We start from the raw sequence: 25,435 nt of genomic DNA, 5'->3' as shown, positions 1-25,435 counted from the left end.
AATGCAGTGAAACCACATACCGTATGTGTATTTTTTTTATTTTTTTTAATTTGTATTTTCAATGGAATTTTTTTTTTAATACATTATTTCAGGTTTGATTTTTTTTTAGCTCTTTTTTTTTGAGACACGTCTGAGGCTGAGATCAGCGAGCCTGCATAAAAGGGAAGTGAAGTACATGACCTATGACGTACCATAACATCATAGATTGTGAAGGGGATTACTACCAATGATTGACTATATACAGGTCAATCTGCTCTTCTTTAGTGGCTTGTACATGGGCCAGCAAATCTCATGGAAACAGAATGTTTCCTTTGTCCCCCATGCAGCATCATTTTCTCGGCAGCACGTGTCCTGTTTTCACAGGTATATGAGCTGCCAATAACTAGTTTTATGCAGGCAAAAATTATCCAATTGCCTGATGAATGAGCAGATCATGACTGCCACCAGGTTTACACGAAAATGCCAACAAGCATTGTTATAAATAAGTATAAAAGAAGTGAAGGCACTCACCGATCTTTGCTGTGCAGTGAAAACTTTTAATCACGGGTGGAAGTTACATGCTGTGGCAGCAGGGAGGGGGCGAGACGGGACAACGTGTCAGACAACGGCCGTTTCGCACTGTTTCCTCTTTCACAGTGCTTCGAAGGGTCTAGACCCGTCGAAGCACTGTGAAAGAGTGCGAAACGGCCATCGTCTGATGCCGCCGTCTCACCCCCTCCCCGCTGCCACAGCATGTAACTTCCACCCATGATTAAAAGTTTTCACTGCACAGCAAAGATCGGTGAGTGCCTTCACTTCTTTTATATTTATTTCTTGGACTGTTCTGGATCTTTGAATGAGCACCACACGAAGCTGTTGCAGGAACTTTTCTGTCAAATCACCCTGACTGTTGCAGAAAAAAAGCATAATCATAACGCAGAGTGTGAATATTTGCTCCTGCAATAAATCTTATGTTGAGCAGTGCCCTGATTTTCCTTCTTAATTTTTTGGCATTCTTATAAACACTTGTTCTACGATTCTCAGCTTCTCTAAATTCACCTTTACGATGTCTTTTTTTTTTTTTTTATTGTTTTTATGGTAAGATAAAAAAAAAATAGTTTCCTAGACATTTGAGGCTATTTCTCAATTAGTTTGACCCTCATGACAGCATGTGACCGGAGGTTGCCGTGATGCCATTGTACTGTATTACATTGTACTGGAGTGTGCCTGATCCGGCGAAATGCCGGATGTGTGAAACGGGCCTAACAAATTGGATTCCCCAAAAGAAATGAATGCAAAGAGTTTCCAAACATCTTTGAAGCGGTTTTTGAGAAGTACCGTATTTTTTGCTTTTATAAGACGCACTTTTGTTCCCCCAAATTTTGGGGGAAAGTAGGGGGTGCGTCTTATAAACCGAATATATGGGGGGTGTACATATATATACTGCAGGGTCCGCTCTTGAGCGGTGCTGGGGGCAGGTGACAGCTGCGAGCGGCAGCGTTTGATCTCCTGCTCCCGCTCATGTAATATGCACAGTCACTGTCCATCAGCAGCGTGGTGCTGAAACTGCATCACGCTGAGGGGCGGGGGCAGCGGGGCATATTATATCTGCCTGCGCCCTCCTTTGATCGCACATGATATCCCCTGTGTTAGATATGGCCCCCGTGCTGCTGCCCATAGTAAAATAAAAAAAGCTTTACTTACCTCCAGGGCTGATCCCCCGGTGTCCTGCTGCTGTCTGTGATAAAGCACGCAGAGATGATATCACTCTGCCGTGCCGATCACATGACTGGCCGCAAGAACCAGGAAGTGGAGGAGGGAGGACTCTGAGCTCAACTGCGAGGAGGGAGACACAGGGATTACAGCGCTGAGAAGGTAAGGAAAGTGTTTTATTTTATTATGGGCAGCAGCATGGGGGGGCATATCTAACACAGGGGAGGTGTGCCATCTATAGTGGCCATGGGCAGCACACATGGGGGCATATCTAACACAGGGGAGATATGCCATCTATAGTGGCCATGGGCTGCACACATGGGGGCATATCTAACACCGGGGAGATGTGCCATCTATAGTGGCCATGGGCAGCACACATGGGGGGGCATATCCAACACAGGGGAGATGTGCCATCTATAGTGGCCATGGGCAGCACACATGGGGGCATATCTAACACAGGGGAGATGTGCCATCTATAGTGGCCATGGGCAGCACACATGGGGGCCATATCAAACACAGGGGAGATGTGCCATCTATAGTGGCCATGGGCAGCACACATGGGGGCATATCTAACACAGGGGAGATGTGCCATCTTTAGTGACCATGGGCAGCACACATGGGGGCATATCTAACACAGGGGAGATGTGCCATCTATAGTGGCCATGGGCAGCACACATGGGGGCCATATCAAACACAGGGGAGATGTGCCATCTATAGTGGCCATGGGCAGCACAGGGGGACGTGTCCCAGCACAAGGGGGCCATATTCAATATAAGGGGGCCATATCCAGATTAAGGGGGGCTAATTTTAGGATGGGGGGCTATGAGGGACATATACCCTATATGATTTCTTAGACTGACACTGGCATTATAAGATGGACCCCATTTAATTCTCTTTTCCTTCACCAAATTTGGGGGTGCGCCTTATAATCAGGTGTGTCTTATAAAGCGAAAAATACGTTATTTTATAGCCGAAAAAACTCCATGTGAACAAAGCCAAAAAACCTAGAACTTGTGCAAAAACCAGATATCTTCATTTAGAAAAAATAAGATATGACCCTTTAGAAGTTGACACAAGAATTTTTTTTTTTTTTTGTCCATTGGTGGTGAAACATTGAAAAAACCAAACCCCTTTTAATTTCTATATAATCATACCAACTCACAGAATTCCATTAGCATTTTACTTTTATTTTCACAGCTAAAATATGTTTGCTTCCCCCACTGTGAGAGCGAAGAAAAAAAAAAGAAAAACTGTGTTTCAGTGCATTATATATAACCTAAAAGTGTGCATAAATGTCAACCTGGAAAAAGAGCGTCTTAAGTCAGCTAAAGTGATAGAAAAATAACCGGTTACAAAGATTAATGCTATGGACTATTAGGATGAAAATCTCATCTCCGTGTAAGTTAATAACTGTAGAAGTCGATGCAATGGGGAAAAAACCTTGGTTGGGTTTCAATACATGAATTAAGTCTAATAAGTGGAAAAAAAGAAGTCAGAAGTGGAATTTGAGGTTAATGAGGATAACAAATTATGACTTACACCATCTAACTAATTAACAAGAAGCTAAAACATTAATTCCATCAGCGCAGAGGCAAGATTTAATACTCTGTCAATAGAGGATTGCTCAGCAGAAATGAATCCTGCGACTGTGAAACTGGACAGGACTGAGGGAGAAACTAGTTTTGGCTCTGATGAAATAGTTTGCACCGAAGTTGATTATGGTATGAAAGAACTGACTTGCGGCTTCCACTTTCTACTTCGGTTCACCTGTTTCCCGGTGATGAAAGCTCTTCTGAATGGGCCACCATTAGTTCCTTGTCTTTAACCTTCTGCACTAACTATTTCTAGTTGGTGAAAGGACAAGTTACTTAGATGATATAAGAAGAACACCCGTTGTCATCACACACTTGTTTTCGTATCCTGCAGACATTCACAATGGATTGTCTCTTGAGAGAACAATGTGCCTGCAAGATGCTATGCCAAATTGTTTCAAGGTCATAAAGGTATTCGAGTTTAAGAGGCGAGTAGAAGAATAGATGTAAATCCTTCCGGAGTTGGAATTTTGTGCAGTAGAACGTAGCAGAGAGCAAATATCCTCTTAATGGAGGAATGATCTCCAGTTCAACGTATAGGAGGTAGCAATCTTTGAAGTCAATATTGACTTTTATGATTGCCATCTTCAATAGTTGGTAGAAGAGGCCATGTTCTTTCTTTATTAAAAGGCTATATGCATATTTAAATTCCCAGGGTAGCATTGCATGGCCTAGAAGTCTCCATATGAAAGTTTGGCTCTCCCCTTTTAAAGGGGTTTTCTAGTAATTGAAAAAAGAAATGCAAATCTCATGGAAATGTCATAAATAAGTGACTAAATGCATTTAATTGGCAAATCACAATAGCTTTTTTCTAGGGAGTTGATCAATTCTAGAATTTAAAATGACCTGTTATACTGACTGAACCCTGTCATAGAATGACTTTGAATTCAATCAAAGGAAGTGCCATATTTTTCGGACTATAAGTCATTATTGGGGGAAAGTGGTAGGTGCGCCTTATAGTCTGAATGTAGAGCATGGCTGCGGGGAATGCGGGTGCTGCGGTGGAGCGGGTCATCGGCGACAAGCGCAGGCTGTAGCAGCGCCTGCCGTGACCACGTGGGCCCACTCATTTCATATGCATGCATCCTTCCACCTATCCTCTCTCAGCACTGAAGCCGGTGCTGACAGATGGGCGAGGGATGTGCGCATAGTAAAGAGCCGGCCCGCGTGATCACCCCTGGCAACTACAGCCTGGAGTGATCATGTGCGGCTGTATTCACTGCTCCCCGCGCATAATCATCAGCGTGGGGCGTAGTGAATAATTATAGTCACCCGTCACCGTTGAATACAGCATCGCGATGTCCTCCTGTCTGCCGGCCTCTGCTGTGTGTGTGGAGACTAGCGGTGCGCACAGCGATGATGTCATCCCTATGCTCACCGCTCTCTACACACATCAGAAGGCGGCAGACAGGAGGACATCGCGATGTTGCAGGGAACGGTGACTGGCTCCTCACAGGTCACCGGCGCTGCTGCTGACAGACAGACAGGAGGGCGAGCGATGCTGCTGCAGTGAGGAAAGGTGGGTATAAAAGTGGTTGTTTTTTTTTTGTTTTTTTTTATGTGCCACAGGATGCAGGCCATATACCAAGATGGGGTATTTATCGGGATGGGGGTATATTGCAGGATGAGGGCATATACCAGGATGGTGGTATATAGCAGGATGGGGGCTATACCAGGATGAGGGACATATATACAAGGATGGGGATTATATACAAGGCAGGAGGATCATTACCAGGATGGAGTACCTTAGTAGAGAATTTGGGGACATTACCCCCATAATAGTGTCAGCAGCAGATCCTCGCCCCATAACAGTGTGTCATGACCACATTATTTGCTTAAAATTTTATTTTCCTCCTCTAAAACGAGGGTGCGTCTAATGGTCTGGTGTGTCTTATAGTCCAAAAAATACAGTATAATTACCCAAATGGTCAATTGAAAGCAGCAAGGTAATAGATAAACGTAAAACATAACTTTTTACTAATTTGTATAAAAGATAAAAGTCCGGCAGACAAACATATACCGTATGTTTCGCTTTATAAGACGCACCTGATTATAAGACGCATCCCCAAATTTGGTGAAGGAAAAGAACATTTTTTTTTTTTTTAAATGTTAAATGGGGTCCGTCCTATAATGCCAGTGTCCGTCTAACAAATCATATAGGGTATATGTCCCTTATAGCACCCTCATCCTAAAATTAGCCCCCTTAATCTGGATATGGCCCCCTTATATTGAATATAGCCCCTTTGTGATGCCACACGTCCCCCAGTGATGCCACACGTTCCCCAGTGATGGCACACGTCCCCCTATTTATGGCACACGTCCCCCTATTTATGGCACACGTCCCCCTATTTATGGCACACGTCCCCCTATAGCTGGCACACGTCCCCCTATAGCTGGCACACGTCTCATATGGATGGCACACGTCCCCTGTGCTGCCCATGGCCCCCAATGGATGGCACACGTCCCCGTGTTTGATATGGCTCCCATGCTGCTGCCCATAGTAAAATAAAAAACTCTTTACTTGCCTTCTCCAGTGCTGTCCTCCTGGTGTCTCCCTCCGTGCTGCTGAGCTCCTCAATTTCCTGCTTCTCAGTGCCAGTCATTTGATCGGCACAGCAGAGTGACATCATCTCTGCGTGCCTAATCACAGCAGCAGCAGGGAGACACCGGGAGATCAGCGCTGGAGGAGGTAAGTAGAGCTTTTTTATCTTAGGATGGGCAGCAGTATGGGGGCCATATCTAACACGGCGGGGGGGGCGACCATGTGCCATCACAGGGGGGCGCAGGCACATATAATATCAGCCGCACCCCCAGCCTATCACCGCAGTGCGGTTTCAGCACCGCAGTGATGGACAGCGGCAGTGCATATTATATGAGCGAGAGCAGGAAATCTCCCGCTGCCTTCACCAGCCTGCCTCAGCCTTCAGCACCGCTCCAGAGCTGCCCCCACCTCCCCTGTGTCCTGCAGTATATAATCCGTATATTCGGATTATAAGACGCACCCCTTACTTTCCCCCAAAATTTGGGGGAACAAAAATGCGTCTTATAATGCGAAAAATACGGTAATAATTGCACTCTGCAAACCTAGTCACAGTAAGCATCGGACAATATAACAATTCTGATAGAAAGTAGCAGTGTTTAAGGGTCAATGTCCATTTAATATCTGATAAATTAGTCAATAATAAGACCCCATTCACACTAATGCAGAAACAAAAACCGTTCAAAACATAAGAAACTGTATGCCATGAAGGTCAGTCAAACTCAGCCATTTCACAAGGATAAGTATAGGGGAGTATAATAAACAGTGTCATCTAAAATAGGTGGGGGCGCCACGTCATTGGCCACACCATACCCGTTGGAGACTGCACTGACCTCAAAATACTGTGGTGCTCCTGGGCCTCCCAATGCATTTCGTTGGTGGACTCCTCAAGGGAGCATAGTGGCCAGTAGAGCAACAGGCATTTTAATCCACGGGACTGTCGACGTCCATATACCATGGTGCAGAGCATTCTCCTCGCCCCTCAACAGCAATCTCAATCCCTTTGAGATTGGTGTTGGCCGGCGAGATTGTTTCGCACCAAATTTGACGATGCTGTGCATTAAGACGCCTGTGGCTCTACTGGTCACTATGCACCCCTGATGAGTCCACCAACAAAACGCGTCAGGAGGCCCAGGAGCACCTCAGTATATTGAGGTCATGTGGTGGCCAAAGGGTGCGAGTTTGATGTCTTTATGCATTTAGGACTTTATGTATAATGACCTTTCCTGGTAGTTTTTGGTTATTTATTTTTTATGGGGAGCGTTGCATATTACTGACATATCTTGTTGAGGTAAAAATAACTATATATGAAGGAATAATGAAAAAGAAAGATTGCACACGTTATGTAGAAACCAATACTGTATGCTGGAACCACCAAAGGTGTGTCTGTTCACTCTTGTGTTAAACTTAGTCTGTTTTCCCCTGTCCTGTAATGCAATCAGTTTTGGGATCCTTTTGGAAAATGCAAAAACGGATCCGTATACTCCCCATTGATTTTAATGGTGACAGATCCGTTAAGGTGGTCCAAAATGTGTCATCCATTAGGGCCACTTTGTTAGTGTTCAAAAGTTTTGTGTGCTTTCTTTATTCACTTTTCTGGGTCTAGCACTGAATCTCCACCGCTGCTCTCGTTGGGTGTTATTCTCTGCAGCAAAGACTGAGCTTCGCGGTTTGGAGCGGCTGACCTCTGTTACTGACTGCTGCACTTTTGATGTGATGTCAGCGCTGCAGCCAATAACATATGCTGGGAGCAGCGGCGTTGACTCAGCTCTAGATGCACAGAGGGTGAGTAAAGCGCTGTTTCATTTTTTTTTTAACATAAATTGCAGGCAAGGGACAGCAGTTTTTTGAAATGGGAAATATCTCTATATAGAATTAGGGGAATTAATAAAGCAGACAGTAAGATAACTTGTTTCAGCAGAGACTCCTTTATGGAGTGATTCTCCCCAATATGGCTTCATACAGTGGCACACGAAGTGACCAGGGTGCCACAGGGTTTCTCTGCATCCATACAACCTTGACTCTCTGTAATAAATTTCTTCTACAACCCCACCCTCTTAAGGGGGCTTTACACACGACGACATTATCTAAAGATATGTCGTCGGGGTCACGGAATTCGTGACACACATCCGGCGTCGTTAGCGATGTCATTGCGTGTAACAGCTATGAGCGAGTGTTAACGATCAAAAATACTCACCTAATCGTTGATCGTTGACACGTCGTTCATTTTCAAAATCTCGTTGGTCGTTGTGGACTCAGGTTGTTCGTCGTTCCTGAGGCAGCACACATCGCTACGTGTGACACCCCGGGAATGACGAACAACAGCTTACCTGCGTCCTCCGGCACCGAGGTGGGCGTGTCGTTAATGCGGCTGGTCTCCGCGCTCCGCTTCTACTGGTTGGCCGCTGTGTGACGCCGCACGAACCTCCCCCTTTAACAAAGAGATTGCTTGCTGTTCATCGCGACGTCGCTAGGAAGGTAAGTAGTGTGACGGATCTAGCGATATTGTGCACCACGGGCAGCGATTTGCCCGTGACGCACAAACGACGGGGGCGGGTGCTTTCATGAGCAACATTGCTAGCGATGTTGCTGCGTGTAAAGCAGCCTTTAAGGATCAGTTAGTAAGTGCTGCTGATGATGTATAGTCAATAGGTGCCTCCCATCTTGCATGTACGGCCTGCAGGTATTGGACACGTGTCCTCATCTGATAAATACTATAGGTGTATGATACCTGCCGGCCATTCAGACACCTGTCGATGAGATATCATCGGCACCACTCAACACTTGATGCTGAAGTGAGCGGCGTTACAGCTGTGAACTATAGTGTGACCTTCTGAGTTCACACTTAAAGATGACATGTTGAGGAGCAGCGGACCTTCAGATGTTCTGTGAATAATAATGTTATAAAAAATCTACTTCTGTCGTTCCGGTAGGACAAGAAAGTGCTAATCTGATGTTCTCACTGCAAAGCTGTAAGTTGTGAATGTCTGCACGGTAGTACTTTGTTCTGAATTCACTGAAGGATTAGTGTCTGTCTCTTACTTGGTGCTCGGCTAAGCCCAAAGTGTCTTTATCGGCAGACATATTTATCAGCGGAGCATGCTGATAGGACTCTAGCGCTTGCATGCTAATGTGAAGATGAAGACCTTACTGTTACCAAAGCTTTTACACTTTGCATTATACTTGGATATTGAAGAAAGACCAGTTGTACACAATGCTAAATATCATGTTACATAGCAAAGCATTACATATTTCAGGCCATTAGTATAGCCAATATACAGTGAATGCTTTATTCCTGCAGAACTCTGTATACAAACACTATAGAAAAATTGGGGTTAAAGCAACATTTTTGTAGAAAAAGTTTTTTTCATTTTCACTGCTCAACGTTATAAAATTCTGTGGAGCACCAGGTAATAAAATAATAAAAACCAAAAAAGGGAAGAATCAGCTCACCCCTCTTCACTCCAGGATAACACCAACGATGCACGGAAACGCCCTGGCCTGGGCGGAAAGCCACATTCAACAAGAGAAAAAAATCCAACATTGCGTAGAGGAGATGTATGAATAAAACTGTGAAAATGTTATTGAATCCAGTAAAATCGTAGACACATGCGGGAACACAGGGACACAGGATGGAACGGGTACTATCCTACACGTTTCGACCTTGCGGTCTTATTCATAGAATGTATGATATCTCCAAAGTAGGATTATTTAAAGGCATACAACTAAACATCATAGGAAAACCTGTGCTAATTAGTTAATTAGAAGAAAGGTATACACCCATTCAAAATCTTATAGCCAAGAGCACATGAAAAATCAGGTGAGAATAAAAACAGATATAAACCTAAAAACCTAGTGAAAAATAAGAAAATCGCTTCCATGTTTGGAAACAAAAAAAAACCCCATGTAAAATCTTTTATCAAATAGAAGAAATGACTGGTGGGAGTCATGAAGAATGTACGGGTTTCTATCGTTGCGGCCATAATCATTGCTTTTCATGCAGTCATATCAATAGGAGTAAAACTTTTGTTTCCAAATACACTGGCATTTCGCATGACATAAAAAGCTACATTAATTGTAGTACACCTTATGTAATATATCTTGTAGAGTGTACCAGTTGCAAGGTTCAGTACGTCGGATGTACAGGGGGCCCACTGAAAAAAACACATCAGACGACACATGTCAGACACACTCAATCCTTCTGCTGTCAATATTTCTGCAGTTTCCAAACATTTTGCAGTAGAAAACATTAGATGTCTCAATTCTTTCATTTTCACAGGTATAGAAAGCGTTTTCAGACCAGCTAGAGGAGGTGACCATAGAAGGAAACTCTTACATAGAGAATCCTTTTGGATTTTTAAACTTGGCACCCAGATTCCTCATGGTCTGAATACTCGTCAAGATCTTATCATTCAATACACTTAATATCCCAATTTTTCTCTGAGCTATATATTATACTTTGTCCCTGTACTGCCGATGTATTAACTTGCTCTCACATTCACCAATTGCTATTATGCATTATTAATTTTTACATGCATATATTTTGCCATTAAATCTCATGACAATAATTGTCCCTCCTATTTTTCCATTTTCCAATCCCTATTTTTCCATTCTTCATGACTCCCACCAGTCATTTCTTCTATTTGATAAAAGATTTTGCATGTTTTTTTTGTTTTCAAACATGGAAGCGATTTTCTTATTTTTCACTAGTTTGTGTATTTTTTTATGTTTATATCTCTGTTTTTATTCTCACCTGATTTTTCATGTGCTCTTTGCTATAAGATTTTGAATGGGTGTATACCTTTCTTCTAATTAACTAATTAGCACATGTTCTCCTATGACGTTTAGTTGTATGTCTTTAAATAATCCTACTTTGGAGATATCATACATTCCATGAATAAGACCGCAAGGTCGAAACGCGTAGGAGAGTACCTGTTTCACCCTGTGTCCCTGTGTTCCCCCATGTGTCTACGATTTTACTGGATTCAATACATTTTCACAGTTTTATTCATACATCTCCTCTACGTGATGCTGGATTTTTTCTCTTGTTGAATGTACTAGGTGATAAAGGGGCTTACGCTCACCACACCTCTAGATAAATTGCTTGAGAGGTGTAGTTTCCACAATGGCTTCACTTTTGTTTTTATCGCTATTTAGGAACATCAGGGGCTCTGCAAATGCAACCTTGCGTCCGCTATCTATTGTAGTAAATTTTGTGCTCTAAAATCAAAACCGCGTTCCTTCCCTTCCGAGCCGTGCGCCCAAACAGTAGTTTTCCACCAAATATGGGGTATTTGTGTGCTCAGCAGAAAGTGCACAAAAAACATTGTATAATCAATTTTCTCCCGCTACCCTTGGAAAAATGAAAAATTTGGGGCTAAAGCAATATTTTTAAGGGGAAAAGTAGTTATTTTTTTTCCCTTCCACATTGCTTTAGTTCATGTGAAGCACCTAAAGGGTTAATAAACTTCCTCAATGTGTTTTTGAGCACTTTGAGGGGTGAGTTTTTTAAGATGTCAATTTTGGGTATTTTCTGTCACGTAAGACCCTCAGTAATTTCAAATGTGATGTGGTCTCTTAAACAGATGGATTTGGGAAAATGAGAAATTACCGATAAAACGCAACTGTTTTTTTTTTTTTTGCCACCAGTTGCGTTTTTTCTGCATAGACTTGCATTAGCGCCGTATTGTGCCACATGGCCTTGCGTAGCGTCCGGTTTTTGCCGGATGCGGCATATTTAGCCCATGCGGCGGCCAGATGGAACATTGCCTGGCGCTGTTTTTTTGTGCGCCGAAAAAAACGCATCGTGCCAGATCCCGTGCAATGCGGCGCGATTTACAATGCAAGCCTATGGATGCCGGCTGCGGCGTCCTGCAGCTAAAACCACATCCGGCCGCCGGATGCGATTTTTTTTTTTTTTTTTTTTTTTTTTTTTTTTTTTTTTTTTTTTTTGCACTGCGCATGCTCAGTACAAAGCCGCATCCGTCAAAAAACGTACAGGCCGCATGGAAAAACGTATGCAATGGATCCATTTTTTTCGCCGCATCCGTTGCATAGGTTTTTGAGCCGGATTGAGCCGCTCTGCAAAAAACGGATGTGTGAAAGCAGGCTAAGTTACTAATTAGTCTGGCCTTTAAAAGGTCCCAGCATCCTTCACACAGTGCTAGTTATTTTTTCTCCTCAGTTTACAGAGACAGCCTATGTGTGTGGTCGTACCATATCCCAGTTCCAGTAACCTTCGGCAAACAAGGAGTAGTTTGCAGAAGCGATTGAAGTTTTGATATTTCTAGTGTTGTCACCTGGAGGCGTCCCGCTGAACAGGTCTCTAGACCAGGGTCCGGGTAGGAGCCAAGGACAGGTCGGAGGGTCACGCCTCGCTACCTTTAAGCGTACCCGTGGCTTGAGGGTATATCTGGGAACTCTAGCGTACAGGGTAAGAGTAGTCCCCTGACCCTGGGTTTCAGCTTTAATCGTGACACTTGTGCACCAACTACAGAAGTGCCGTGTATTCTATTTCTTTGCTGACCCCGTAATTCTCATCTGAAGCTGATCCCTGCACTCTCTAATGTCCCTAGATGGGTTCTTCCCCTGTAAGCCGTCATGTGCCCAGACACTAGCTGGCCCTGAACTCACTCAGACTAGTTAAGGCCAACATGAGGAAGATCAGACAAACAGGAGGGGAAAAACAACAAATATCACGCCACGATTTTTCCAACAGGAACTTCTCAGCTGCAACAGAAGCGACACCTGAGCTTCTCCAGAGACAGGCTCCTTCCAAGTGGGCAGCATAGATTAAACTATAGCCGGCATAGGGAGGAATGAGAAGTAGTTACTTATAGCAGAAGGGAGTGGCTGCAGCTGAGATTACAACTACCTGTGAGATTGCAGCAGGATAGAAAGGAAACTTAACCCTTTCAGCACCCGGTGGCATTAAATAAGCTCCAACTCGGGATAAACAATGAATGGGCACTAAATAGGATAGGTGAGTACATGAATAAAAGATGAAAATATACGGAATGGTTCTTATTTTATGGGAAAAGTCTTTGAGTAACTAAAACATAAACTACGTCTGACATGACCTGGGATGGACAAAGTCAAGGTGATTGCCGAAGCTTTGAGTATAACGTTACACCAACTCGGTGTTTTGAGAACCATTATAACGCAGTGCTCTAAACCATCAGGAATGTCGGCGCTCATCCTGTGCACAAACAAATCCCTGACACTTTGCCTTTTGATTAACCCCAGCGAATTCCTTAATATCTAATTACACTCAAATTATACATAGGAAGTTTCAGAAGAGCGCTGTAGCAAAATGTATAATTATGTGCCATCTCGCTCCGCACCCAAGGGTTGGCTTTCATTTTTACTAACACAATCGAGAGTTGTGATTTGTCAATCCAACTCCCCCAAATACAAGATTGGGGAAAGTGACTTTCCAGCATCTTAAATTTCACCTATAGCATCAGGTTTTTATTGAGAATAAAGCAAAAGATTTTTTTTTTTCTCCTTGTATATTAAATTAAAAAAGAGAAAAATGCCTGTGGCTATTGGTTTTCCAAAATCCACAGAGACGGGTGTGGCAGGATCAAAAATCTGTATTTGATCAAAGTTATTGGGTTAGACGGTATCTTTGCTAAGTTGAGAAAGATGAAAGGCGCTGTTTTTATTGCACGCTAGTAACAGTGTAATTTCAAACTAATTGGTGTAGAGATGCCAATCACCCGAAGGGAACGCAAATAGATACTCTTACGGTTTCCTTTGAGGTACGAAATCCCGATGTTGGGGCTGGAAGAAAAACAAAATAATACAGTTAAATTGACCTTAAATGAGCTGCTTTGTGGTTTTGTATGGAGAATCTATCATTTTTATGAACTAGTCCATGCAAGCTGCGTCTACCAATTTGATCTATTGGCTAGACTGCCATGACACAATATAATGGGCACTTCTCTGAAACGTTCTGGTGACTTGATTTATGCATTCGTCTTAAAGGGGTTGTCCATCAAACAAGGTTTATTTAGGTGATAATTGCTGGGGGGCCAAGTCCCATGTTCCCAAGGAAGTGATCACATAGTGAATGGAAAAGTGGTGCGTATGAATAATCATGCATTCATTTCTATGGAATTCTCAAATAATTGCACATACCATACTACCACTTCTATCACATATGGAATCTGGGCATTCCTCAATTTACATATCTCCCATAAACTTCAAAGCAGCTGCACTCTTATCATGGATACTCCTCTGACAATTCAGCTTGTGGCCACACAAATACAGTGGAACCTCGGTTTACAAGTAACTTGGTGTGCGAGTATTTGCCTATACGAGCAAAGCTTGCTGTAAGTTTGTAACTCTGTTTATGAGCAATGCTTTGCTGTACGAGCAAATACTCACCGCACACACTTCCGGTTCCGCACTTTCACCACGCTCTGACCCGATTTTGCAGTCCACACAAACACGCACACACACATTACGTTCACCTTACCTTCCGTTCCCTCGCCGGCCTTATAGTTCTTGTAGTTCACCAGTACAGGATGTGTATCGGGTAACCATCGGAACGATGGAGAACTTCCGCTGTCAGCTGCTTCTCAAAGACAGCATTGGCAGCGGAAGCTCCGGCATCGGTCTCGATGGTTACCCGATAAACATCCTTTACCTGCAGACTACAAGAACCAGGAGGCCGGCAATGGAAGGTGAGGTGAGGTGAGGTGAGGTGAGGTGAGGTGAGGTGAGGTGAGGTGAGGTGAGGTGAGGTGAGGTGAGGTGAGGTGAGGTGAGGTGAGGGTGTGTGTGTGTGTGTGTGTGTGTGTGTGTGTGTGTGTGTGTGTGTGTGTGTGTGTGTGTGTTATAGAAAAAAATATTCCGGTCTTTGTGAGCGCTAGTAATAGATCTTTGGTCTTTGATCTTTTAAGAAATTTGGCTTTAATAATAACATAAAGCTCTTGTATTAACACAACGCGTTTCAGCAAGATACACTTGCCATCCTCAGGTGTAACCTGTGTGTGTGTAATGGCACAATAGGAGACCAGGATGAGCCATTGAACAAGTTGTAGAACGAATTGTCTGAGCTTGCATTATTTCCTATGGGAAATTTTGCTTTGCTAGACGAGTAACTTGGTTTACTAGCACACTCCCAAAACGGATTGTTCTCGTAAACCAATGTTCCACTGTTGAGGGATTCCTGACGTATAGTTGACTCTGAGGTGGGACGCAACAAGTATCCAACAATTCTCACATGTGCTTTGCATATACTATGTGTGCTTTATGTAGTAAAACCCCTTTTGAAGAGGATTTCCTTCAAAATTTTCTTCGCAAAATGGTTGATAAAGCAATAGCCAAAATTTGATAAAAGTGTTTGCCATTTTTCCTTTCTGTGGTGGCCACGTCTGCAAAGGGAAAGCAGGCAATGCGGCTATATCGATTGTCCATTTTTTTTTTTTTAATCAGTTTTTTGATCAGCTGTCAGTGACTGTTGTTTCCATTTATTGGGTGGGTTTCATACTATTTTATGACAAGTATAGTGATGTTACAGCTCTTAAAGCACCACTCCAGCATATTTTTTTTTTTAATTTAACCACTGGAGTTGTACTGTATACTGAAGTCCCCTGCCCCTAGTGTTATGAAGACAATGGACCGTGAGTATGTTATTACCATTGCTTGCAGTTTATAACTTGTTAGTTACTCCGCTGTTTAATGGCTTCTGCTGGAGGACACAAATCAACACAAGTCTATGAGAGCCTCGTTCTGGCTCTCATAGAGATGGATTGGAAGCTTGTGACGTAACTTTTGGCCAGTTATAAGTTACGGTCACAAGATTGCACCACAGGACCGGTGCGGGGCGGTAAAAGGTGAAAATGCTGGCAGGTGACTATAAGACTGGGAGCAGGGGACTTGGGTTACAACCGCCACTCAAGCGCTGAAAAAAAACCAATGCTGGAGTGTAATTAATGCACCCAGGACGGAGTAATCCTATAGCTGCATGTACATTTAAATGTGAGTAAATTCGGGACTTCAGAACAGGAGAAGGACTTGCGTATTCTGGTTACGAATAAGCTGAGCAGCAGCACTCAATGTCAGGTAGCAGCTGCTAAAGCAAACAAGATTTTAGGGTGTATAAAAAGAGAGATCAGATTGCGTGATCCCAATGTATTGTTACCCCTCTATAAATCACTTGTAAGGCCACATCTGGAATATGGGATCCAGTTTTGGGCTCCACATTTTTAAAAAGGACATCCAGAAGTTAGTCAGTTCAAAGACGGTTAAGCGGGCTTTACACGCTACGATATTTCTAGCAATTGCTAGCGATATTGTACGCAAAAGCACCCGCGCCCGTCGTGCATGCAATATCGTGTGATCGCTGCATCAGCGAACATTATCGCTACGGCAGCGTCACACGCACTTACCTGGTCGGCATCGTCGCTGTGACCGCCAAACAATCCCTCCCTCAAGGGGGAGGTGCGTTCGGTGTCACGGCGACGTCACTAAGTGGCTGGCCAATCAAAGCGGAGGGGCGGAGATGAGCGCCCACCTCCTTCCTTCCTCATTGCGGGCGGGACGCAGGTAAGGTGAGGTTCCTCGCTCCTGCGGTGTCACACACAGCGATGTGTGCTGCTGCAGGAACGAGGAACAACATCTATAAACAACCATTAACAATTTTTGGTTTTAGGATGACCTCTCCATGGTGAACGATTTTCACCACTTTGCAGGACGTTTGTCACTGGTAAGTGTTACACACTGCGATAGCGTTAATGATGCTGGATGTGCGTCACTAACAACGTGACCCCGACGATAAAACATTAACGATATCGTAGCGTGTAGAGCCCCCTTTACCTAGACTACTACAAGGAATGGAAGGCCTCACATACGATAAGAGGTTGAAAAAGTTGTATTTGTTTAGCGCAGAAAAAGACATCTCACAGGAGATCTCATTTATTTGTATAAATACATGTGTGGTCAATATAAAGGACTGGCACAGGACTTATTCCTTCCAAAGACAATACTAAGGACCAGGGGGCACTCACTGCGAGTGGAAGAAAAGCGATTCCGGCAGCTAAATAGGAAAGGGTTCTTTACAGTTAGAGCAGTCAGACTGTGGAATGCCCTACCACAAGAGGTAGTAATGGCAGATACTATAGCAATTTTATAAAAGGGCTGGATGGTGACACAGCATTGTCAGATCTAAATTATTTAGTGAGAAAAATCTCTAATTTGGAGGAAGGTTGAACTAGATGGACTTAGGTCTTCTTTCAACCTGTGTAACTAAAGACTGGTGCTTTACATGCCGTATAAGACATCTACAAACTCTTCATTAATTCTTGAACTTGAAATGAATAAAATCCGCTGAAAATTTAGCTGCCGATCATAGTGACCCATGCTGTCACATCATGCTCAAAATCCCCACAAAGCTTTTTTTGCTCTGGATAAATGGGGTTTTGTACTGCAATCGATCACACATGGGATCACATGCCCTTATTGTTGGTCTAATATTGTCTACTGTAGGTACACGCACAAGAAGCCTTAAGTTTGTAATTTATCTTTTTTTTATTTTTTAGGAGGACGTTTTACTGTAGACAACAATACAAAGAGGATCGAGCATGACCTGATCAATGCCAAGGCTATGAAATCCAAACTTGGTCAGTAATTCCATGATTGGTAGCGCATTATGTGCTTGGTAATGACTTTAAAATGAAAAAATATTTTCCTAGCATCTAGAGTAATGGCTTTAACCATCCTGAGAATAAAGTGAATGTCCCCTGCAGACCCCGACCACCCGCATGTGCAAGGGATTTTGTGGTGGGCAGTGCAAAACAAAACCAAACTAGACTAAAGGGTGCATTACATGCTGCGACATCTCTAGCGATTGCTAGCGATGTCGCGAGCGATAGCACCCGCCCCCGTCGTTCGAGCGATATGTGGTGATCGCAGCCGTAGCAAACAATATCGCTACGGCAGCGTCACACGCACATACCTGTTCAGCGACGTCGCTGTTGCTGCTGAACAATCCCTCCTTCAAGGGGGAGGTGCGTTCGGCGTCACAGCAACATCACAGCTGCGTCACAAAACGGCTGCCCAATAGAAGAGGAGGGGCGGAGATGAGCGGCCGGAACATGCCGCCCACCTCCTTCCTTCCTCCTTTCTGGTGGACGCAGGTAGGATGATGATCGTCGTTCCTGCGGTGTCACACACAGCGATGTGTGGTGCCGCAGGAACGAAGAACAACCAGCGGCATGCACCACCAACGATATTATGAAAAAGAGCGATATATCAACGATTTTTGACGTTTTTGCGATTGTTGATCGTCGCTCCTTTTAGTCACACACAACGATATCGCTAACGGCGCCAGATGTGCGTCACGAACATCGTGATCCCGACGATATATCGTTAGCGATATCGTTGTGTGTAAAGTACCCTTTAGAGCACAGTAATACACCTGTATTGCTTTTTCCTTTGTTTTTGGGATAGGTAGAACCCCCGTCGTCGCAATATTCCATACAATTCTGTATGAGTGGACCCCATGTAAAAGACAACTTTTTTGTACCTGGGTCCATCTTTTGTCTATTGTGCGCTTTGTAGGTTTTATGTTTTTGTGGCAAGTTTAAAGTAGCTGCAATTTTACTAAAGGAATAACACTCCTAGGAAATAAGTGTAAATTCAGACTTAAGATTTTGAGAACATAAGACAATTAAAGGGGTTTTCCCATGAACAAAGTTAATTTCAAATTTGATTTTAATCAATAAATCTTAAAATAATAACTTATACAATTGGATGTGTTTAAAAAGAATACTCTTGTGCTGAGATAATCTTATATATGTGTTCCTGCGATGTACTGTGTAATGGCAGTGTCTGACCGTACAGGGACATGGTCTGATCGTACCACATCTCCTGGGCAGGGGAGGAAGTAAAAGCGTATACAGACAGGACAGCATGTCATCGTATCTGATTCTGTTTGTGAGAAATATTTTACCTCATAGAATAATTTGCAAATCTGTGCTGTAATGTCTGTATACTTTATTTCTTCCTACCTGGCCCAAGATATATGGTGTTATCAGACTATGCCCTGTACAGTCAGACACGGCCATTACACAGTACATAGCAGGGACACATATATAAGATTATCTCAGCACAGGAACATTATTTTTAAACATATCCAATTGTGAATATTATTATTATTTTAAGATCTATTGATAAAAATCAACTTTAAAATGAACGTTTTTTCTTGGGAAACCCCTTAAGGATGATACGGTGACGTGCAGATCCATATTTTAGTTTCCATTGTCTAAATTAATTTTCAATTTCACATATTTTAAAATAAAGGGCAAGTTATCATAGAGTTAATATTTCCCCACTATTATGACTGATGTTTGAGTTCAGGACTCCTGAGATATTGGTTATTTTGTGGTATATGATACTAGGAGTCATACAGATATTTTTTGTTTTTTTGTTTCCTATATAGAGAGACGCAAGAAAGCTTCAGCCTGGGAAAGGAATTTGGTTTATCCGGCTGTAATGATTCTGCTTCTCATTGCAACGGTAAATATACTCCATCAGTGAGTACTTCAGTGCATTAATCTTATCCCTGATCGGCAATTGTCATAGGTTTGACATACATAAATAATTTATTCAGGATCTAAGCTCCAATTTTCAAGTCCTGGCAATGGTTTAAGATCCTGACGTATTGCATAGGCCCTTGGCTATTAGATGGAGTTTGTCAGCAGGTTTTTGCGCTTTAATGAGTGTAGCATAATGTAGGGGCCGAGACCCTGATTCCAGGAATGTCTGTTGCCTAGCACCATACTGTAGTTTCAATGCAATAAGTGTTTTATCAGCAGCAAATTATCACTGCAGGAATAAGTGTTGTGTGCCAGGCAGTCAAGCTAACCGGTGTAAACCCTGCCCTCTTCACCGATTGGCAGCTTGTTGACAATGCATACAGGAAGGTGCCAATCCAGTGGTGTGGGCGGAGTTATACACAGCCCAGCATTTATAGAAGCCCTGTTTTCTCTGCTGTAGATTTAGCAGTGCTAGCAAAACTACACCAAGCAATCCACTAAGTGACAGATTGCTGGAATCAGGCTCTCATCCCATACACCATGCTGCTCTCAGATTTAATATCAAAAAAGGTGTTAACAGATTCCCTTTTTAAAGGTTAACGGTCAGTTTACCAGTCAGTAATGTATATTCACTTCTTTGTCTTTTACCTTTTAGTCTTTCTCGGTGATTTTGGTGTCCTTGAATATCCTTCGCCTGCTGGTTGATGAGACCGCAATGCCAAAGGGTTCAAAGGTAGTGTGTGTGTGTGTGTGTGTGTGTGTGTGTGTGTCCGACCCATATAAGTTCTCCTTTGAAAATAAACACAATCCCCATGGCCCCCATGTTACTCATCTGGGATCTGCAGTGGTTGGGTGAAGCACAAGCAGTTTTCTCCTTGGTTAGTTCTATAGTTTGTGTTTCTGCTGACACAACTTACAGGTCAAATAGAGAACAACATGCCTAAAGCCCCCTTTACACGCAATGATATCACTAACGAGATGTCGTTGGGGTCATGGAATTCGTGACACACATCCAGCCTTGTTAGCGACGTTGTTGCGTGTGACACATATGAGTGATCGCTAACGATGAAGAATACTCACCTTATCGTTGATCATTGAGACGTCGTTCATTTCCATAAAATCGTTGCTGGTGCAGGACGCAGGTTGTTCGTCGTTCCTGAGGCAGAACACATCGCTACGCGTGACACCCCAGGAACGAGGAACAACAGCGTTCCTGCGTCCTCCAGCAACGAGGTGGGCGTGACTTTCATGCGGCTGCTCTCCGCCCCTCCGCTTTTCTTTGGACGCCTGCCGTGTGACGTCGCTGTGACGCCGCACGAACCGTTCCCTTAGAAGAGAGGTTGTTCGCCGGCCTCAGCGACGTCGCTAGGAAGGTAAGTCCGTGTGACGGGTACTAGCGATTTTGTACGCCACGGGCAGCGATTTGCCCGTGACGCACGAACTACGGGGGGGCGAGTGCTTTCACCAGCGACATCGCTAGCAATGTCACTGCGTGTAAAGCAGCCTTAAGAGTGTCAATGTATTCTGCAGTGCTATACAGGGATGTTCATAATCCCTCTCTTCAGTCAGTGCAGGGACCATTTACAAACAGACCTATGGCAATCTGCAAAAGAAAAACACTACTTTTTTCCTAAGGTTGTGTTCACGCAAGACATTCCCACAGTTTTTATTTAGCTATCTTTTAAAAAATAATAACATTTACATGTGTATAAGGCTGCTTTCACACTATGTTTTTTTTAACATGCGTCATGAACGTTTTTTTGCTGCAAAAGCGGATCCTGCTTTTACAGCAAAAAACGCATGCAAACGCATGTTACTTTGCAGGATCCTGTCACTGGATGTTTAGGGGCGGGCATTGGAGTCATGTGATCGGGAGTGATGGGAACTAAACGTGCCAGACTGGGAGCCGGCTTCTTACAACTGCGGAGGTTCGTAACCAAGGTAAACATCGGGTAACTTGCTTGGATACCCGATATTTACTTTGGTTACGAGCGTCTGCAGCTGCTAGGAGCCGGGCTCCCTGCACACGTAACCAACGTAAACATCGGGTAACTAAGATAAGTGGTTACCCGATATTTACCTTGGTTACGAGTGTCCGCAGCTCTCAGGTGGGGGAGAGGGAGGGGGAGAGACAGAGAGGTAGAAGAGAGACTGATCACGGGGCTGGTTTCTGTGCATGCTCAGTAGAGCAAGCAGGATCCTGTCTATCAGCATGCCAGCGTTCACATGCGTTTGCATGCTGTTTAGTCAGGATCCAGCAATTTGCAGTATTTGGACGCAGCTCAAAAACGCTACATGTAGCGTTTTTGAAAGATGTTAAAAAACTGCAAGTCGCTGGATCCTCACTATAACGCACGCAAACGCAGGTGAACGCATGTTAACGCGAGTCCATTGCAAATGCATTGAAATGAAAACGCATTTGCACTGGATCCGTTTTCGCGTTAAAAGAACGTTCATGACGCATGTTAAAAAGACGTAGTGTGAAAGCAGCCTTACATGGTTGTGGTAAAACCACAGCAAAAAAAAATATCACATTACAAGTGCATCATGGAAACACTGAACATCTGCAAAGAAAAAATACCACCAGTCCACTGGACCAATATGAAACTAAATAAAATCTGTAAAGATGCCTGCGGAAACCTAAAAATATGTCAGACAATAAAATGGAATTTTATTGATTTAACTAGAAGGTGGCCCGATTTTAACACTTTTTTTTTATTTTTGTTGTGTATATATAGATGTTGTTGTGTGTAGTTGCCAAGTGTTTGTGTAGGGCGCTGTAAATATTCTGGGTGTGGGGGGTGTGAGAGCGGTGTTGTTTGTGTGTTGTTTGTGTGTTGCGTTGTTTGTGGAGTGCTGTGTGTCTGCAGCGTTGTGTGTGTGTGTGTGGTGCTGTGTGTGTTGCGCGGTTTGTGTGGGTGTGTGTTTTTGGGGTGCGTGTGTCTGTTTTGGGGGGGAGGTATGTTTTGTGCAGTGTGTGTGTGTGTGTGTGTGTGTTGGAGGAGGAGTCCTCGGGGGAGAGGCGTAAAATAGGAGTAGTAGTCCTGGGGGGTGAGGAGTATAATAGGAGGAGTAGTCCGGGGGGGAGGTGTGTAATAGGTGGAGTAGTCCTGGGGGGGGAGGTGTGTAATAGGTGGAGTAGTCCTGGGGGGGGAGGTGTGTAATAGGTGGAGTAGTCCTGGGGGGGGAGGTGTGTAATAGGTGGAGCAGTCCTGGGGGGGAGGTGTGTAATAGGTGGAGTAGTCCTGGGGGGGAGGGGTCTAATAGGTGAAGTAGTCCTGGGGGGAGGTGTATAGGTGCCCAATATGTGTGGGGGGCAGGGCCGAGCAGGCAAAGTGTGTGTGGGGGGCGTGGCGTGGCCGAGCCGAGCGGCCAATGCGACGGTTGTCACTGTAATGACGTCATTTTGGAGCAAGACAGACAGAATAAGGCAAATATATATATACTAGAAGGTGGCCCGATTCTACGCATCGGGTATTCTAGAATTTACGTATTGTGTAGTTCATGTATGATTTTTGTTATATATATATATATATATATATATATATATATATATATAATATATATGTTGTTGTGTGTAGTTACCAAGTGTTTGTGTAGGTGTGTAGGGGCTGTAGATGTTCTGGGTGTTGTCTGGGTGTGACGGGGGGTGAGAGCGGTGTTGTATGTGTGTTGCGTTGTTTGTGGAGCGCTGTGTGTCTGTAGCGTTGTGTGTGTGTTGCGCGGTTTGTGTGTGTGTGGTGTGTTTTGGGGGGAGGTATGTTTTGTGCAATGTGTGTGTTGTGCGGTATGTGCGTATATTTGTGTGTGCCGCGGTGTTTGTGTGTTGGGTGTTGTGTGTGTGTGCAGCGTTGTCTGTGTGTGTGGGTGTCTGTGTAGGGCAGTTGTTTGTGGTTCCCAGTGTGTGTGTGGTGTGTGGTGTGTTGTGCAGTGCGCGCGCGCGCGTGTGTGTGTGTGTGTGTGTGTGTGTGTGTGTGTGTGGGTGTGTTGGGGGGAGGTGCGCACTCCCAAACGTGCTCCATCCCCCATGCAGCGCACTCCCCATCGTGCTCCATCCCCCATGCAGCGCACTCCCCATCGTGCTCCATCCCCCATGCAGCGCACTCCCCATCGTGCTCCATCCCCTATGCTGCGCACCCCCCATCGTGCTCCATCTCCCATGCTGCGCACTCCGAAACGTGCTCCATCCGCCATGCTGCGCACTCCCAAACGTGCTCCATCCGCCATGCTGCGCACTCCCAAACGTGCTCCATCCGCCATACTCCGCACTCCCCATCGTGCTCCATCCCCCATGCAGCGCACTCCCCATCGTGCTCCATCCCCTATGCTGCGCACCCCCCATCGTGCTCCATCTCCCATGCTGCGCACTCCCAAACGTGCTCCACCCGCCATGCTGCGCACTCCCAAACGTGCTCCATCCCCCATGCTGTGAACTCCCCATCGTGCTCCATCCCCGATGCTGCGCACCCCCCATCATGCTCCATCCCCGATGCTGCGCACCCCCCCATCGTGCTCCATCCCCCATGCTGCACCAGCATCAGCCTCTCTGCCCCCAGCATCAGCTTCTCTGCCCCCAGCATCAGCCTCTCTCCTCCCAGCATCAGCCTCTCTCCTCCCAGCATCAGCCTCTCTCCTCCCAGCATCAGCCTCTCTCATCCTAGCATCAGCCTCTCTCCTCCCAGCATCAGCCTCTCCTCTCTGTCCCCAGCATCAGCCTCTCTCCTCCCAGCCTTCCCCAGCATCAGCCTCTCTCCTCCCAGCCTCCCTCCTCCCACCCTCCCCCAGCATCAGCCTCCCTCTCCCAGCCTCCCCCAGCATCAGCCTCCCCCAGCATCAGCCTCTCTTCTCTCAGCCTACCTCTCCCAGCCTCCCTCCTCCCAGCCTCCCCAAGCATCAGCCTCCACCAGCATCAGACTCTCTCCTTCCAGCCTCCCCCAGCATCAGCCTCCGCCAGCATCAGCCTCTCTCCTTCCAGCCTCCTCCAGCATCAGCCTCCCTCTCCCAGCCTTCCCCAGGATCAGCCTCTCTCCTCCCAGCCTCCGTCCTCCCAGCCTTCCCCAGCATCAGCTTTCCCCTCCCAGCCTCCCTCAGCATCAGCCTTCCCCAGCATCAGCCTCTCTCCTCCCAGCCTCAGCCTCTCTCCTTCCAGCCTCCCCCAGCATCAGCCTCTCTCCTTCCAGCCTCCCTCAGCATCAGCCTCCCTTTCCCAGCCTTCCCCAGGATCAGCCTCTCTCCTCCCAGCCTCCTTCCTCCCAGCCTCCCCCAGCATCAGCCTTCCGCTCCCAGTCTCCCCCAGCATCAGCCTCCCCAAGCATCAGCCTCCACCAGCATCAGCCTCTCTCCTTCCAGCCTCCCCCAGCATCAGCCTCTCTCCTTCCAGCCTCCCTCAGCATCAGCCTCCCGTTCCCAGCCTTCCCCAGGATCAGCCTCTCTCCTCCCAGCCTCCCCCTCCCAGCCTCCCTCAGCATCAGCCTTCCCCTCCCAGTCTCCCCCAGCATCAGCCTCCCCAAGCATCAGCCTCCACCAGCATCAGCCTCTCTCCTTCCAGCCTCCCCCAGCATCAGCCTCCCCAAGCATCAGCCTCCACCAGCATCAGCCTCCCTCGTCCCAGCCTCCCCCAGCATCAGCCTCTCTCCTCCCAGCATCAGCCTCTCTCCTCCCAGCATCAGCCTCTCTCATCCCAGCATCAGCCTCTCTCATCCCAGCATCAGCCTCTCTCATCCCAGCATCAGCCTCTCTCATCCCAGCATCAGCCTCTCTCCTCCCAGCATCAGCCTCTCCTCTCTGTCCCCAGCATCAGCCTCTCTCCTCCCAGCCTCCCCCAGCATCAGCCTCCCCCAGCATCAGCCTCTCTTCTTCCAGCCTCCCCCAGCATCAGCCTCTCTCCTTCCAGCCTCCCTCAGCATCAGCCTCCCTCTCCCAGCCTTCCCCAGGATCAGCCTCTCTCCTCCCAGCCTCCGTCCTCCCAGCCTTCCCCAGCATCAGCTTTCCCCTCCAAGCCTCCCTCAGCATCAGCCTTCCCCAGCATCAGCCTCTCTCCTCCCAGCCTCAGCCTCTCTCCTTTC

The 25,435-nt window shown here is 45.5% G+C and overlaps 1 protein-coding gene across 1 annotated transcript in view; it reads left to right on the top strand.

Moving 5' to 3' along the window:
• Positions 1–25,435, top strand: part of LMBR1 (limb development membrane protein 1) — a 228,430-nt gene that overhangs the window by 165,596 nt on the left and 37,399 nt on the right. The window contains exons 10-12 of the mRNA XM_075315444.1: positions 17,373–17,453; positions 19,274–19,350; positions 20,026–20,103. Of these exons, the coding sequence (XP_075171559.1) occupies positions 17,373–17,453; positions 19,274–19,350; positions 20,026–20,103 (236 nt within the window). The remainder of the gene's footprint in view (positions 1–17,372; positions 17,454–19,273; positions 19,351–20,025; positions 20,104–25,435) is intronic.

Source organism: Anomaloglossus baeobatrachus, chromosome 6 (assembly GCF_048569485.1).
Source record: "Anomaloglossus baeobatrachus isolate aAnoBae1 chromosome 6, aAnoBae1.hap1, whole genome shotgun sequence".
In the NCBI taxonomy this organism is placed as follows: domain Eukaryota; kingdom Metazoa; phylum Chordata; class Amphibia; order Anura; family Aromobatidae; genus Anomaloglossus; species Anomaloglossus baeobatrachus.
The sequence above is the reverse complement of the archived record's forward strand: the minus strand, read 5'-3'. Positions and strand labels throughout refer to the sequence as shown.